This window comes from Perna viridis, chromosome 6 (assembly GCF_037379345.1).
Source record: "Perna viridis isolate PV_CMFRI_1.1 ecotype Kerala chromosome 6, ASM3737934v1, whole genome shotgun sequence".
NCBI lineage: Eukaryota > Metazoa > Mollusca > Bivalvia > Mytilida > Mytilidae > Perna > Perna viridis.
In genome coordinates this window covers 47,307,374-47,325,470 of record NC_142450.1, presented here as the reverse complement: position 1 = coordinate 47,325,470, position 18,097 = coordinate 47,307,374, and the positions used below count along the sequence as shown (strand labels likewise).

At 31.7% G+C, this 18,097-nt stretch overlaps 1 protein-coding gene across 19 annotated transcripts; it reads right to left on the bottom strand.

The window, feature by feature from the left end:
* Nucleotides 1-50: 50 nt before the first annotated feature.
* On the bottom strand, nucleotides 51-18,070 carry LOC148615311 (uncharacterized). 19 transcript variants are annotated; one of them, XM_088590191.1, is made up of 11 exons: nucleotides 17,874-18,070; nucleotides 14,801-15,014; nucleotides 13,407-13,924; nucleotides 10,060-10,197; nucleotides 9,572-9,778; nucleotides 8,337-8,576; nucleotides 7,906-7,986; nucleotides 7,448-7,534; nucleotides 6,992-7,069; nucleotides 5,635-5,745; nucleotides 51-4,514 (listed from the first exon to the last, which is right to left on the bottom strand). In XM_088590191.1, the coding sequence occupies exons 2-11, from the start codon at nucleotides 14,925-14,927 to the stop codon at nucleotides 3,366-3,368; spliced, it is 2,736 nt and encodes a 911-aa protein (XP_088446317.1). In that variant the 5' UTR covers nucleotides 14,928-15,014; nucleotides 17,874-18,070; the 3' UTR covers nucleotides 51-3,365. The 19 variants fall into 19 exon arrangements, with proteins under 19 accessions (XP_088446317.1, XP_088446298.1, XP_088446297.1 ...); XM_088590172.1 differs by lacking the exons at nucleotides 7,448-7,534; nucleotides 7,906-7,986 and having other exon boundaries at nucleotides 18,028-18,069; XM_088590171.1 differs by lacking the exons at nucleotides 7,448-7,534; nucleotides 7,906-7,986 and having other exon boundaries at nucleotides 17,874-18,068.
* Nucleotides 18,071-18,097: the final 27 nt, after the last annotated feature.

The window sequence follows — 18,097 nt, the reverse complement described above, 5'->3', positions numbered from 1 at the left end:
TATATTCGGTCAAACTTGACACTTATTCATATTTGAAGAGAAACAAGGAATATCTTTCCAGTTTTATTATTACTTTTCATTAATGTCATGATGATGAACAGTTTGATAATATGCCTATGATATTTTGGTCATTGCTTTATTATATTCATACACCAAATGTAAAGCACATAGAAAAATATACATAAAACCTTTCTGATATGTCTTCCTAGATTGTGTTTATCACCCTGGACGTATATAGATTCTTCAAAAATCATACTGTTTCTAGCCAAATATCATATGTGATATTCAATGAATGATAAGACTTCAACATTACTAAGTGCCACCCTCCCAAGTGCAGTACCAAAGCTTTTAAATGCATTATCTTACAACATTAAAACTGTGTGGTAGTAACTAAATATAATTCTGCAGTAAGTGATACATCAATACTACAGTTAATAGCTCCATGTAGCTTAGAATTATTGGATGGTTATACACTGAATAGTAAAACTTCAAAGGGAAAATATTCACATACTATTTCATAGTAAATATATAACTGAACAAAAATTAAGCTGTAAATGTTGTACCCAAAGATTACCATTACATTGTGTATTTTGTTTAAACAAATGTCTGTGGCATTTCAGCCATAATAAAAGTTATAGTGCACACAGCATGCATGTATCGCTGTATTCTATTATTTTCAATCCATGCTATAAAACTTCCAAATCTCAAAAAGAATGGTTTGTTTAGGAAAAATGTAACAAACGTAATCATAACTAGACCCTAAAAGAATATAAAAAAAATACCTGGGATATATAGCAATGAGACAGATAACAGAATGTAAGACTAAATACATCTAATTGTCCCAGAGTGCAGTACATCATTCTGCTGCCTTATAACTATTGACACTTGGACTAGGATTAGTCTGAAGAGAGAAGATTATAATAAACTGTATCATTAAAAGTAAAAACTCTCTACGCTGACACTAAATTTTTATAGATAGTTTCAATTGATTTCTAGACTTAAACTAAATAGTACTGTCAATATCAACCACAAGAGAAGTGACAAAAAATCTTTCCCTCTTTAAATGATTGTTCATATAGTGTAATTCATAGAATTATACTTAAAGATTGTTGAAAAAAATTCTCTTGTTAATCCTTGCTGTAGAATTTCCCCCACCTATGGTGAAAGTTTCAGTTCAAACTTTTGCTCCTTTGTTTCCATTCTGTTGGAAAGTTAATTTTATGAGTGGAATGAAGAAATTTCTAAAATTACAGAGCACTGATTGAAGCATGTACCGGTACTTGTATGTAAAATCATGAAGATTTGAGTAAGACAGTACATAATGTGCATACCTTTAACCTTTAAGTTAACAAAACAGGTATGCATTTAAAATAACAAAATATAATATGTAAACATATAAATAACATTACAAGGACGGACAATTAATGTATCACAGATTTATAATAAATAAGAAGTCTGTATATCAGACAACTAATAGATAAAAAAACATTTGTCATAAAAAGAGAACAAAGTATATAGAACTGAAACAAAAAAAAAACTAATACTCACTGGATTATCAATTAGAAAATTAAGTTAATTATTATAGTCATTATGAAAGGATGGTCACAGATTTAAATGATTTGGTCAATGATCTTTGGATATTATTCTTCCATAGTTTTCTTCTCCAATGTCATTCTTCAGATGTTTTGAAAAAAAGACAAATTATAGACTGCTTTTCTTGGTTCTATACAAATGTGGAGGAAAAGTTCACCTAATGTTTGTGATGTATAATGAACGAGAGAAAAAAAATAGAGTTAACGTTGCAATAACTTAGCACTTAGATATAAGACCATGCAGTTAATGAGGAAACACTATGTTATAAAACAAATTCCCTACAGTTAGCACCATTTACAGTAAAGGGAATTTACTGTAACTAGAAAATAAAAAAATGATAATTCAAGCACATTTTGACTGTAACTACAGAAAATAAAAGGCAGCTAATTCAAACTTTTGCTTCATTTTTTTCTATACACCATAGGATGTATACAATATCCAGACTGATCAAAGATTTGAATAAATAACTATATATAATAAGAATTGCTTAATATTTATTTTTTTTTCATTAATTTTTTTCTTGAAATTGCATCAATGGGACAGAAATGAAATCTTATTGGCACAAAGATGAGATTATCACTAACTACACTGTTAAATAAACAAACATTAGACTTTTTGTTATATTTGAAGCCAAGTATCTAACCTATTTCTAAGATGTAGTAATTACTTTTGACACTTTAGCCAAGGTGTATATAGTGGTATTGACAACATACAAAACTGTTCAATTTTCAAATTACCATAACTTTCCAGACTTCACAAAATATTAAACAAAATAAAAAATGTAAAAATAGATTTTGTTACATCTTTAATTACCCTAAGAAAGAGAGAAAAGCATTTAGCTATATAGGAGTGCAAGGAACAAGTCAAGATAAGTTTGCAAAAAGAAATACTTTTTAGCACATTTTACATTTTTAAAAAGGCTACCCAGTAATAAAAATATTATCAAGAAAAATGAACATGTTTTGTATGATGGCCCCTTTCACTAAAAATATACCATGATAGCTAGTAAAATACATTTATCAATTTCAGGTAAACTAAGACATGAGTGCAAGACACTCTAAAAAAATCCATCGACAAAACAAAAATATTTTTTTTTTTTAAGTAGAAAAATAATCAACTTCGAAATTTGCCATGAATGCATCCACAAAATAAAAATAAAAGAACGAAAAACAAAAATGTGTGCATACACTCTCAGGCTTAACACTTCTTTGCAAGGAGTGTGAAAATATTTTGCTGGAATCACAGATCTTGGAAAACTGCCATACGTAAATGTAAGACTTCTATTCAATAAGAAGTTGTTACAATCAGTCATCCACTAAATTCTCATTTATTGTTGAGCTTAGCAAGCACCTGTATTACTGAGGCCAAATCACAAGTTGTTTCACATTTTGTTGGAATTGTTCATGGGAACCAATAACTGTAGTTTTCATTGTTTGGTGAAAACTTAAAACAGGTTTCAATTAAATTAATAGCTATTTAAATAAATCAATTTAAAATCTCACATTTCCAACAATTGAAAAAAAAACAATGATAATTGGTACCCATGAATATTTAGTTCTTTCACAGTAGCTTGTTAGTAATAATTTAATGGATTAACAGCATTCTAAGCAATTCATATCATCATTTATGGCCAGGTACTCTGAACATTGCCTTTTTCATCATGATTCGTGATAGCAGAAATGCACTGCATCCTCCAGAACAGCTAGACTATGAATGACTTGCTCTCTAGCTTACTGAGTTTATCCCTGAATTTCAATTTTGAGTAACATATCCTACAAAATGACCTCCTCGATATCATCATCCATGTGATCTATTGCTGACACTACAGGCTTAGTCTGGAATGTTGTACTTGTTTGTTTGCCTCTTTTCGGTAACAGTTTTGATGAATCAAAAACAGAAGGTTCATTATCGTCTAATATGCCACTACCTCCTCCTCCAAATAAAGAGGACGCTCGCTCACCCCTGTGTGATGTAGTAGTTGATTTTTTATCATCTTCCCATGGGAAACCTGATGTTTTAGTTGCATTTGTTTTTGTGTTTCTTACAGGAGGTTTAAATATATCATCATTATCAAGTTCTGTTGTTCGTGTTGGTTTGCTTGAAGAATTGCCAAACAATTCTGCCATTAAGTCACCCTTTTTATTGGTTGATTTATTGACAGTTTTGTCCTCTTTTTCAAAATCACCAAAAATAACCTGACCTCCTGACTTTCTGGTTGTCTTCTTATTTGTACCAGTTATTCCACTACTAAGACCAAATGATGGCTGATAGCCGCTGACTGGTGACTCAGCCTGCTGTTTCTTTTGCCGTTCAATGTAAGGAACTGTAACATCCTCTCTGGCAGGTTTCCCATGATGCATATTTTCAACAGGTTTGGTAAAAGAATAACTACTTTTCTTGCTAGATGTAGCTGAACCTTCACTATCTCGCCTAGCTTTAGAAGAGGTAGCAAAAAATAGTTCACCCCCAGAGGATTTCTTTTCCTCTGTTTTATTTTGTCCTTCATCAATCATGCGCAACTTCCTTAATAGTTCATCCTTTTTCATTCTCTCCTCTGCCAGCTGTGAATCCATTGCCATTCTATCCTTCTCTTCCCTTGCCCTTCTCTCCTGTTCCTGTCTTTCACGTTCTCTTCTATCTCTCTCTTCTCTTTCTTTACGCTGCTGCTCCTCACGAACCCGTTGTTCTTCCGCTTCTCTCTGTCGTTTTTCATTCTCCATCTTTTTCATCCAATCCTCTGCCTCCTGATCACGTTTTCGTTGCTCTTCCCTTTCTCTTGCTTCTCTTTGTCTCCTTGTAACCTCCAGTTGTTCTAACTCCCTCATTTCTTGTTCCTCCCGCTCTCGTTGTCTTCTGCGCTCTTCCTCCTCTGCTCTCTGTCTCTGTTGTTCCTCCCTTTCTCTCTTCTGGCGTTCTTGATTCTGAAAATGTGATTTAAATAATATTAATAAAAAAAAAATTTCAGCTCATTTATATTGCTGCCCTCTTATTTTTTCATAAACTTGAATTATCATTTGTGTGTACATACTATCATTACTGAAAAGAATCATAAATGGATGAAAGAAATGAATAAACATTAAATATGTGTAATAGATGTTAGAATGTAACTAAATGCTTCATAGAGAATTCAAAATATTAAGAGTAGTGCTAACAGTACTTGTATACAATTAAGAAAGTGTTGCTGTTTCTGTTCATGTCAAACAAACTTCAATCAAAATATTATATAGTGACATAGAATTGTAAGATTCATGTATTAAAAGAAAACAACATAGTGTCTAACTAAAAATATGTTACAGTAACACAGCATTTATAAACTCTAACTTAAGAATTGACAGGCAAACATACACATAAAGCTAGAGTAATAACAATTAAGATATGTGGTCAGTATGTGACTATGCTAAATATGATTATGTGTGTGAAAAGTTCACTTATCTAACTTGTGTGTATTTTTGTAATTTTTCATTTGATTTGTTTTTATGGTTTTTGGTTTGTGTATGTGTGTAGGGGGAGGGGAATTTAGCATTATTTTTAACACAATGAATACCACTGGACATTTAAGACAATATTATTGTTCGGTAGATACGTGCTTTTCTTTTTTTTTTTTCAGTTCTCACCAAACCACTTTTTATATCAACTTATTTCTCAATATGGAATCACATTCTTTTCTTTTCTTGTTTCTATTCAGTAAATTTAGACCATTTTTTTTACCACAGGCAGGGAGCAGAATTATTTACCACTCAATCTGTCTCAAAACATTTCAAAAGGCTTACCAGCAAGTATTTGACAGGATAGAGTGTCACATCTATCAAATGTTTTAATTCAATGAATGAAAACAAAATTGTCAAATCCTAACACAAGAAGTTAATCAGAAACACTCACAGTGTAATAAAAAATGACAGATAATTGACAGAGAGAAGCACAAATATTACAGGCAACATGACTTGGAAAGCTTATATCCATACTAAAATCTACAGCAAGAATTAAAAAGATATATACATATACATGCTATAAAGGGAGACTACTGAGAACACAAAGATGTACCTTAGGACTTTGGTCACTTGAGGGCTGAGAGGGATAGTATTCATGGCTCTCTGTGAGGAAGGTAGATGATGCAGTGATTTTTTCCTTTTGACGACTAGCTCTTTGCTTTTTCTGACAAAAAACAGTGGAACTTTCTTTCACTTTCAAGAAAATATTGCCATACTATCATACTTGCAGTAAAATCTAATTTAGATAATTTCCTTATTTATCGAAAAGAGAAAAGTTTGAGAAAATGAAATAAGTTTCAAGAAAAATATTATTTACATTCCACAAGACAGTCTTATCCACAAATAAATGATGACATGGCCTTAGCTTGATCCAGCATTACTGGAAGAAAGGAAAGGTACTTTAAAAAAACATGCACGGAGATCTACTGGTCCACATACATATATTGGTGATTAATATATGCTTGGCAGGCTTAAGCATCGGTCGAACTTAAAGTGTAATGTAAACATATCATGCAAAATCATATAACATCTTAGCATGTAATATTTCTCTATTATAAAGTATCATTACCACTTCAACAAGCTGACACAATCTGGTGACACTAGTTTCTAACTTTATTAAAAAGGTAAAAAAAAAATTACTTGAGTAAAATATTGCACATACCCAGCATGCCCCCTTTCCCTGTATTCATTGAAAACAAAACAAATAAAGGATAACAATACTTTTACAATTTTAAGGTTATTCTTCATTAAATAAATTAATGACTTCTTCCATTCTTGCCAATAAAACATGGATGCCCTCTAATTCAGTTGACAGATATTTAATATGAGGCCAAGACAAAAGTCACTCACAGTATAATCTATCTAAAGCTTCATACAAAGTTACACTACAATGAAGAATTAAACTGCAGTATAAACTACCATACCAAAGGACAAATAAAACAAATAAACAGCTTCTTTAAAGCACATATTAAAATTATTCCCCTCTTTCTGTGTTACGAGACCCATAACTCTGAAAACAAGCTTGACCCCCACTATATTCCACACACCCTTCAAAAAAAAAAAGAGAAAATAATTAAGACTAACATTATCTCATAAAATCATTAAAATCCTTTAAAGTATTACTTAAAAAGTTTTGTACAGTATATTGACATATACATGTGAACAGGTGAACAGAAAGAGACAGCAGTATATCATAAAAAGTCTATCAAAGGACAGGTTATATACATGTATAAAAATCAGAACAAAATTCTATCTGCTTTCTGAAATTCAAATCACATCTAAGACAAATCAAATCAGTAACAATGTTTTTAATCAGTGATAACTAAATTGAAAATTTGATACAAAGGAGTTAAAACACAAATTAAGTGATTCAACTCATGAACTGTGAAATTATTAGTACTCCACGGTACCTGATCAAATCTGGAGTTATCTCCCCTCCTGTGTAGAGGTGGCTTCGAGAACACAGAGTCAGAATGGGGATCTTTCTTCTAAAGCAAAAAATCATGCAAGTACTTAAATGATTTCATAGATGGAAAATCATGTTTGAAGGACATATATACAAGGTCATCTTTATTTGAAATGTGAGAAAGCTGGGAGATGTGAGAGAACAAACTAATCCACATCAGTGTCATTAGACAGGGAAGCATGTTAGAAGATCAAGATGTGACAAATCAAATCAAAATTTCTAGAAACAAATTCAATCATGTAAATCACAACAAAGTTGCATGAACAAGCTAAATCACTGCAACTCTGACAAACCATAACAGTGTCTATTTGTTTCTGAATATGGTTAATTAATAGTACATACAGCTAACATCGATGAAACAAGACAAAAGGACTGAGAGGAACCACACATAGATTTCTACCTTGTCATATACAGATTGATAGGGGTTTGTATCCCTCTGGCGATTCATAGGTTTATAAAATACATCATTGTCATATTGCCTTGGTTTCTGATAAAAACAAAATCATGCAAAAAAATAGACTTACTAAATAGCATATAAAAGCAATGTTATTATTAGAAATGGTAAAAGATTACAGAAAAAGTATTTTAAGATTTTGCATCATTTACTGTATGATAAAACATTTAAGGTCTAAACCTATAGCCATGTCAGAACGTAAGTAAGTCTATTCAATTATTTCATATAATTCTAAAAAACAAATTACGTGCATGACAATGCATCAGAATGTGTCATTTCATTTCAATATTTGTAACTTGAAAATGTCCATAATTTTTTTTTTCAGAAAGAAAAATAATGAGAGTGAGATATTGTCAAAAAATTTAGTAAAGGTAGATAACTCTTGAGACCACACAGAAAGCTACCTGATCATATGACTGATCCTTGTTTTTACTCCCAAACATCCTTGGTTTAGAGAATACACCCTGTTCTGAACTCTTGTTGATCTAATAAATACATCAACAGTTAAAATTTTTCAAAATGCCAATATGACTCTTTTCATAAAACATGTCAAAGTTCTTGTGAACATGAAAAATTTGAACATAAGAATACAATTTGTACAAGGCAACTGTGAAGATGTAGGTTGAGGTCTTTCTTGCATGTCATTTCCATATCTTTTTTTATCTAAAAAATTTCATATCAAAACAAAAGTGTTTTGATACCAATAGATAACTATAATTCCATGCATACAGATAATTAAAAAATAAAAATAAACACAACAAATAAGTGAGATGAACATAACAACAAAGTGTGCCATGGAAGACAAAGGGGGAAACAACAACCAACAAAATTGTACCTCCTGTGATGTGTTGTAACCATGGGGATCTGTAATATAACTTGACCCCTGGTGATCTCGTCTGTCTTCAGACGAGTTCAAATCATTTCTATTATATGTATTATCACCATAATACTCCCTGTTGTCTGAATCAGTTTTAGGAGGAGCTCTATAAGTCAGTTGTTTTTTGGGTGATGACTTATGAATGACCCGATTGTTACTCCCTGTTGTCTGGAAGGCCATTTTTGGTCCATCCCCTCTCTACAGGCAAAGACAATGTAAAGCTTGAAGCAGGTTTAAGGTGTGTGTGGTACCATTAAAACATAGCTTTAACTGTACATCTAATGATATGTAATCAAATAAATTTTTAGTGTAAATAGTTCGTCTTAACCTTACTTTAGCCATTAGGGTAAGAAATATTTTTCGTTATTTATTGAAACTGTTTGGGTAAGAAAAAACGTAACATAATATGTTTAACAAAGTGTAGACAGAGTTCATTACTGCTGAGCTGTAGATTTATAATGTGTAATGGCTACCATGTGCAGGGTTCTGACTACAACAGATACACCATAATAAAAGCAAACCTTATCCCATGCAAAAATCATAACACCTTCAATAGTGAATACAGGCAAACTTAAAGTACACAACCTTCCATAACATGCAATCCTCATCCCTATGTGACCACAGAGAGTGAAATATTAATTGTGGAAGCCAAAAAGACAACTAACCTCCTTAATTGTCCAAAACACCTATAGGAAATTACACAGTATATTTAACCAAGATGCCTTTTTTAACTTTAAAAATTAGTATCCTTCACCTCCCAAACTGACATCAAAAGACACTAGATATTTGATGGTACAAGATTAAAAATAAAAATAAAATGGTATCTAAGTGAGAAGCAACTTTGCATTGTCAGACATTTAAAAAAATTTATACTAAACAACTAAATCTGTAAAATTTGCAATTTGACTTAAAAGCATGAAAATAACTTTCTTATTTGGCTAATTGCATAAAGCATATTCTGATAATCTCAAACTAAAATGTACACTTTGACTGTTTAAACAACAGAAAAAATACTAATATCTACAAATAATGAGAAATGGGATAGAACTATTGAGATGAACTTTGAAGTAGGAAAAGTGCTTTAACCACAAAAAGTTAATCTCAAAAGATCATGCAATTCAAATTCTACTATATACAATCTATTCAGGGTTTTTGCACCTGTATTTATATCATGTTTGTAAAAACTTTTATACCTCTCTGTGCAATTTCTCCTCTTCTTTTCTCTTGTCTTCATACATTTTCACTTTCTCCCTTGGTGTTAGATCATGAAGAGATGGGTGTCTTTTCCTTGCATTCATGGGTGGAGGAGTTCTATTAGGTGTTCCACTATAAGATGCAGGTAATTTCTTACCCTTCCGTAAACTATAAATATTAGCTAACTCTGCTGCTTTCACCTTTTCCTAGTGTAAATGAAATACATCTTTATCAGTAACTAAAGGGACAGGTTAACAAGCTCTAAATATCAAGTAAGAGTCATATCGAATGAAGTACAGAAAAAATCTGTGATTTTATGGACAAATACAGATGCTTCATTTTATTGTCCAAATTATAATTGAACATTTATTTTAGTTGCCTGAAGGATAAATCACATTTTGAAATTTCACTATTGAATATAAACGAAGCCTTCAAATTAATCCCTAAAATATTTGGTGTACGCCAGACAATATCACCGTTATCTTACCTTTAATTGTGTCTGTAGGTCATCATTGTCCTTCCGCATACCCTCAATCTGTCGCTGGAGGTCACGATGGCGAGCTATTTCTATACCTAATTCATGTCGATGATTCTTGTTCAAATGGGTTATATGCTTTTCTAAATCCTGAAAAAGATTTTCTCAAAGCTACTAAAGTTAAACCTTACTTTATAAATGGATACAAATATTACCTCCCTCTCATTAATAGCCTAAGAAAGAGTTCCTTAGCTAAGACAAACTGAATACATGTACACATGTACATGTGGACATGAGGCAAACTCTATTTTCTCATGTTTCAGAATGATGTCTTGCATCATATGGTCACAGTATACCTGACAAGACAGATTATGACTTTTATTATGTTACTTTGTAATAACTTAATTTCAGGTACATGGTACAAGCTTTCTGATTGGATAAAACATTTTGTCCATCATCTCAAAGACCAAAGTTTAATGTGACTCAATGATGTCACAAACGTTTTTTAGATAATATACTCTTCAAATTTTGGTACTAAAATTAAATTATAAGGAATGACTGTTATATTCTATGGGATCTATTTGAAATAACCTCAATGCCCGTGGTGCACACTTGAAAATAACCTGCTACACAGGTGTGCAGTTCATAATTGAGGTTATTTCTTCATAGACTGAAAAAAATATAACAGTCATTCCTTAATTGGTTAGTAATTTCAATAGATGAGAACATCTTACTTTATTTTTTTTCTAACATACAAAAAGTAAAATTAATTACATGTACATGTAATATGAGGCTTCAGGAGAAAGATATTTGCCAAATTAACATGTATAAATACCACTTTTAATTGTTATTTTTAAGTCCAGTGAGACATCACACTAGCTTTCAATGAATTCTGCTTTATGATATAGCTAAATTATATCTGACCCTATACAAAAGTTGATCAATATGTATATAACAATGAAATAGAAAGACTCCACCAAAAGCTAAAAGCATGAACCAGGTGTACTGGTAGGGTAATGTATCCTCATGATGGAGGACCCAGCAAATCCATTGATGGCTTTATGAATGATGGTGTGATTATTGTACATCTTTTTTTAAATTGTACTAGCCGATGAATTTTATCTTGAAAGAATTGCATATAACTCTGCTGAAATATAATTTTCCAAACACATATTATACTTGTATGAAACTTGTAACTAACAAAGACTGGTAAGCATTATTGTAGAAGTAATGAACTGTACACTTGGCTCTTTATTTCAAAAACATATTTCAGTGTAGTTTATTTAACTCAAGTACCGTATTAGGCTACATTAATGGGATATCAAGATTACAGTCGTGACTTTTACTGATCTAAATGGATTATTGAATACCAAAAATTGGCAATCAATGAAAGATAAGAATGGTTGATTGGTCGTATGCTTAAGATCAATGATTATTGTAGATTAGAAATACCTTTATGCCAGGGTACCTTAAAATCAGTATATGAAAAAAGCGTCAAAGAAGAGGGCATAAGTTTAGTTCCTGTATTTAATTTTCATTTTGGTTTACTAGTAGATGTTGTTAAATACATGTACACAATAACTACATGTATATGAATAATTTTAACATCAATAATGGAACAGCCATATTGAGTGCCATATGCATCACACATTCATGACTTTGAACTTATGTACAAAAATCATACATTCTACCCAGTTATTCAATTTATAAAGTGCCTCTGAGAATTAAATGAAAATTGGTAAAAATCTACATTTGTAACGATTATAGAAATTAAGACATCAATATTAAAAAAAAATGCTAGTAAATTGGATTAGAACTATAATTAAGATTATAAAGTGTCTGAAAATGCTAGTAACCTGGATTAGAAATACATGTATTCACATTTCAGTGGATAACACTTAATCACATCCCTGTTAATTGCAGATTCTTGCTAATTGCATAAAAAACTAAAAGAACAAAAACATTTCGCATTTTATCCAATTGTAAAAAAAATCCTCTCACTTGCATAACCTAAGACCAAAAATTAGAAAATTCCTCTTTATTGTATAAATATTTGTCAAAATTTACTCAAAAATGTACTTAAATGGGTAAAACAACAATACATTGTAAGTGAAATACCTCAGTTTTCTTAAGAAATTTGTTTTTACAACAATATTATCTCTTTCTTTGGACTAGACACTAAAGCAGGAATCTAATTAGACATGAGGGAAGAATATATCCAACTAAAATATTGAAATCATCAGGTATTTTCCCAGGAAATGACTATTACTGTTAACTGCATATATATTTTTCAGACAAATAGGTTATGTGATTAACAGGAATCCACTGCATTAAGATTATAAAGTGTTTGGTAAAAATACATGTCATTTTTTGCATATATTATAGAATTATACTTATAAGCAGATAAAAAATAATAATCCTACTGTCATGACTCTGTCCATTTATCAGTATGAGATCAAATTAAACCAAACAAATGAAAAATTAATGTTGGGAAACAGGTTAATATAGAATATCTATTGATTATAGAATACAGTCAGATAGATAAATTGACATGAAATCAGCATTAACAAGATCACTTAATCAAATCCTTAGAGATTCATTTCACCAGTACTGTATTTTGATCACATGTCAAAGTTCAGGGCATATAAAACATTTTATATACCCTCAAGAAAGAATAATTGACTAAGTTCTAAAAAAGAATACATTTTTGGTATATATAGTACTTGTATGTTAATGGTTAGCTGAATGAAATTCAGAATCTGGACTATACAATTAGAACACTGCTTAACGACATAAATAGCACAGCTCTTAAGGCTCCAATGTTATATAACAGTGCCCAAAGTGCATAAATAGCACAGCTCTTAAGGCTCCGATTTCATATCACAGTGCCCAAAGTGCATAAATAGCACAGCTCTGAAGGCTCCAATGTTATATCACAGTGCCAAAAATGCATAAATAGCACAGCTCTTAAGGCTCCAATGTTATATCACAGTGCCAAAAGTGCATAAATAGCACAGCTCTTAAGGCTCCAATGTTATATCACAGTGCCAAAAGTGCATAAATAGCACAGCTCTTAAGGCTCCAATGTTATATCCCAGTGCCAAAAGTGCATTTTCAATAAAATTTATTTCAGATAGCACAGCGCTAAAAATAATAGCAATGCAACGCACAGCTCACCAGATATATATATAGGTCTGGGGAGAATACTGTTTCATGAATGTTAATGAAACTTCATATATATGAAATTCATACAACATTAAATTGCTGTTTTTGTGTTCATTCCTAATTGGTACGTTGTATTACCTATAAAGGTGATTTACAACAAAGAAATTGATGGTAAAGAAATTTGTGTTACATACCCTAACTTTAACATCACGTTCTTCTAGGTCTATTTCTGCTTGTTGTAATTTCTTCTGTAAATCCTGTCTTTCTAACAAGTCTTTATCTTCAACAAGATTTTTATACTTTTTCATTTTACTCTTAGTTTTTTCTAACTCATCTTCAGCATCCCGCAGGTATCGGTCTGTCCGTTGGTATTTATCCTGAGTTTTCTTTAATTGTTCACGCAGCGTCCGAACTTCATTGTTATGTCGTTGTAGTAACTGTGGCAAATCACTTTCTTCATTTTCAAATTTGTTTAAAGCTTTTTCTTGTCTCTTTTGAGTTTTTCGCAACAATTTGTTTTCCTCTCTCATTTCCTCCATTTTAATTCTAAAGTCCTCAATTTGGTTTTTCAGCTCATTAATACGAAGGTTTTTAGATGACAACATTCTCTGAACTGCATTATCCACTTTAGGTTCATGTGACTGACTTGTAGCCCTACTTGATATTCTACCTTTGGGGCCCCTGTGTGGAGGAGGCTTTTTTCGTGCAGTCACTACAAAATAAAAAATGACAAAAACTTAATGTATAATTATTTATACCACTATACATATAATAATAGTTTAAAGTATATATCTATACATGTGAAACACATTTCTGACCATTACAATGCATATTGTCTCCATAATTATTCAAGCATCTCTGTAACAGTCAAGCAAGACATCCCTGTGCCAACCAATCAAAGTTTCCAAATCAATAGTCTCATCATTTATTTAGAATCTAATCATATATTTCCCAGGCTAGAACATGTCTGACGTAGAAATATACAGCCTGGTTCAACTTCATCATATACATGTAGGTATTTTTATAAGAAGTTCATAATGTGTGTTTGTATTTCCACTCAGCTTACAGTAATACTTTCAACCATGTACCCTCAAAGAAATATCTGAGGAATATAAGCATAAAACCTATCTTTGCTAACAAGTGTCAGTGATTCATCAATGTGAAGTTTTCTGTCTCTTTTACTGTAATGTGTACATGGTGAAATAGATGTACTTGTTACTTTTGCATTGTAAATTTTCTATACATATATTAATCCTAGAGGGTTTTTATACTTACAAAGTGTTATAAAAATGTAGAGCCAAGTACCAGGTACTTATATTTGGCACTTTTTACATGCAAAGCTATAATTCATGTTTAAAATCTAACCTTGTCTGGCAATTGCAATGTTATGACTAAAGTAATGTAGATCTAAAAGCCTACTTCACTGATGTTTACTACACCCACTAATTGTGGAACAAAATACAAAATGAATATAAGGTAATATTTTTTTCATCACTTGTCAAAATTCACATACAAGGACAAAGAGAAAAACACATTTTTTTCTGCAGTCAGCATACCAGTACCTTTAATAAAATGTGCAACTACATACCCTGAGCTACTTTACGTGTTGTTGTATGTTTCTTGACACTTTCGTCATCTTCATCACTTATAAAGGAATCACTGTAATCGTAATCATCATCATCTTTGTCTCTAGATCCACTGTATCTGTGAGCCATTTTCACCTTTTTTCTACTATTCTTTTTATTAACCAATAAATTTTGTTCAGTAGTGATCCAAGAAATTCATTGTCCAATAATGAGCACCTAGTGAAAATAAATATAAATCCCATTACATATTGACAGGTCAGCAGCAGGTTTATGAACATGCATGCACATATCAATATGTTAAGTCTCACCAGTTTAAAATACAAAATTGTACTAAGATTAATGCAGAGAATGCTTTTCACATATTTCCTGGGTAATAGAGAGATTTGTAGGAATTTCTGACATGTTGGACAAAAATCCGTCTATCTTGCAGAAATTTTCAGACTGAACCTCTCTTTTTCTTCATTTTTGTTTTTTTTCGCTTTTACCTTTGAAAATTCTTTTTTTTTAAGGATAAATGATACACACATCTACGAAAATGTGTCCAAAACCGAACAAGCAAATATTAAATTTGAAATTTAATGAAAACTTTCAACCATTTTGCTGTACTACCAATACTAAGAAAATAAAAAATTGCAAATTTTCAAAATAAAAAGTGGGCAGACAAATGATAACTAGAATATATATAATTGCCTGCAGAGGTCGTACCATGAACAGTTGGGGAAAATATGGACGCAACATTTAAGCTTGATACAGTTCTTTTAATTTTAATTGTGATTTAAAATTTGACAGAGGATTAAGATTTTGACAAGAATGGATGAGGTTAAATAGTTTAAATACATGTACTTGCAATAAGCTGTATAAAAGAAGAATTTGACAGACAGGGAGAAAGGAAGAAGGACAACACGATTTTTATATACCCCAAAATTTTGCTTCTGGAGGGTATGATAAATAAACCTGGAAATAAAACCTGAATCAAAGGCAACAAACAATTACTGGTAATCATTTTGTGGTAATTGGTAGAAGCATTCAAAATTGGGAATATGAAAAAAGTCCCATTACACAAAAATGTATCACCTGACTTATAGAAAAATCAGATGGGAGCTTGCATGAATAGAAATAAAAAAAAATCAGTCTTGAGCTCAAGTTTTATGAAAATTACTGAAGTGTTTTCAAATGACCTAATGTCTTGGGAGTTTCACTAAATACAAATCAAAGAATATTTTGTAAACAGAAAGGAGACATGCAACCAAAACACATATTGTATACATGTACATTTAAACCATTCCAAATTCATAACTAAACATCAAATCTTTCCAATAAATGTTTTAAAAGTTCCAGCAATCAAAATTTCTAGTGCAGGCTTGTACAGTGGAACTGATCTTAATCCAACTCTAAACAATCTGGAAACCTGTATAAACCAAGCTTTTTTTAAAGTCTCTATCTATAATCAACATACATGCTAAAAGAGAACAAATTAATCATTGAATCTGAATGGGCTCAGTTAATACAGGTTTTACTGTATTTCTTACTGAATCCAACAACAGTTAGTACATGTACAAGATTTATACAAGTAGGGCTGTCCGTGATCAAAATGTGTGTGACTTAATTGGACATTTCAGATTCATGTCAAAATCAAAGGGAACTTTTTTCTTTCCTCTGTGCCAGACTTGTGAGTCTCGCTCATAAATTTGTGAGAATATAAAACAAGCAAAGCTCACACTTAAATGTATATAAATTTGTGTCCAAGTATTTATCATACTGACACTTGATAATCTTTTGTCAAAGCAAAACACTACACTGTAGCCTGTCACTGTGTACAGGCACACAAAATTGAGGTGATACAGAGACAGGTAAGTCGAATTTAAAGAGTTGGTTTAAAAAAATGAGAAAGTTATTTAAGCAATTATTTCATGGAACTCTATGTTTATCAAGCATATTTTACGTTGTTTTTCTGGTGGTGACAGCGTTTTTACCCTTCATTGAGCCCACTTGAATGATATAAAACAAAAAACAAAACAAAATTGAGATTTTAAAGCCTTCACAAGACATGTAACTCCAAATATTGTGTGTGCCGACTGGGGGTACAATTCTCAGTGAAGATAGGGGAGATGGAATATACATGTACCTTAAATACAGCCTTTTATAGGAAAATCAATACTAAATTGGCACCCTGAAATATTGATACATGTATGTTCGAGCTTTTCATATAAAACGCTTTCACCACCAAAAACACAACGTAAAATATCCTTAATAATCATAGAGTTCTGTGAAATAATCACTTGTTCAAATAACTATCTTATTTTATAAACTTACACCTAAAAGTCAACATACCTGTCTCTGTACCGCCTCGATTTTGTACCCCTGGTATCCATACCTCCAAGTATGTATGTGCCTGTACACAGTGCTTATTGAAACTTTAGAAAGAGTGAAAAAATGCCTCCTTGACAAAACATTTCAAAGACATCTATGTTATTTGTTTAACTGATAATTTTACAAATATTTGGAATGTTCTTTGCTGGCTCCAACTGATGAAAATACCCTAAGAAAAACTGGCATGAAATTTACTTCATTGAAAAGGGATCCTAGTGCTTTATGCTTCAGAGTTCACTTACACTAAAAGTCAATACCTTCCTCATATTACTAGGAGTTGTTGGAGTCTTACTCAGTTCCATGACTGGCATGAGAGAATTACATGCAAGTCCAGATAACCATGGCGTTCACTGAGGGAATCCGACATTAAAGCCTCAAGAAAGACGACCAAGCACAATGAAAATTAGCCTCCCAAGACAGTATAATTATCTTTGGACTAGAGATGCATATAGAGACTTGACAAGTCTTTTAGTTTCAGTGAAAAGTTACATGAACATTGTCATTTATAGTTTTTCATATGAATCATAACAAAATAAAACTACGATATGTATTTGCTCTATAGAGGAATGTTTTAAAATGATCATACATGTATATGGTAAAATTGTTGAGAACAAAACCTTTTTTTCATTTTAAAGTGTTCTGTTATTTACCATGTAAGAGCTAACACTAACAGTAACACACGTCTCATTATAAAGATAATTTTACCTGATTAACCTTGTCCGTAAGATTTTAAAGATTCATTACATTAGAAAATGACGGTGTCACACAGTTCTTTGTGTATTCCCTACTACCAGGAGTGCATATACACCACTGATACATGTAAAGTGAAACTATTTAGCACCGGTGTGCATTTGTTTACCTGCCCAGCAACAAGCCACAACAGATGTGAAGAATGTTTGTGACGTTGCGAAAACTGCTAACCGGAAACC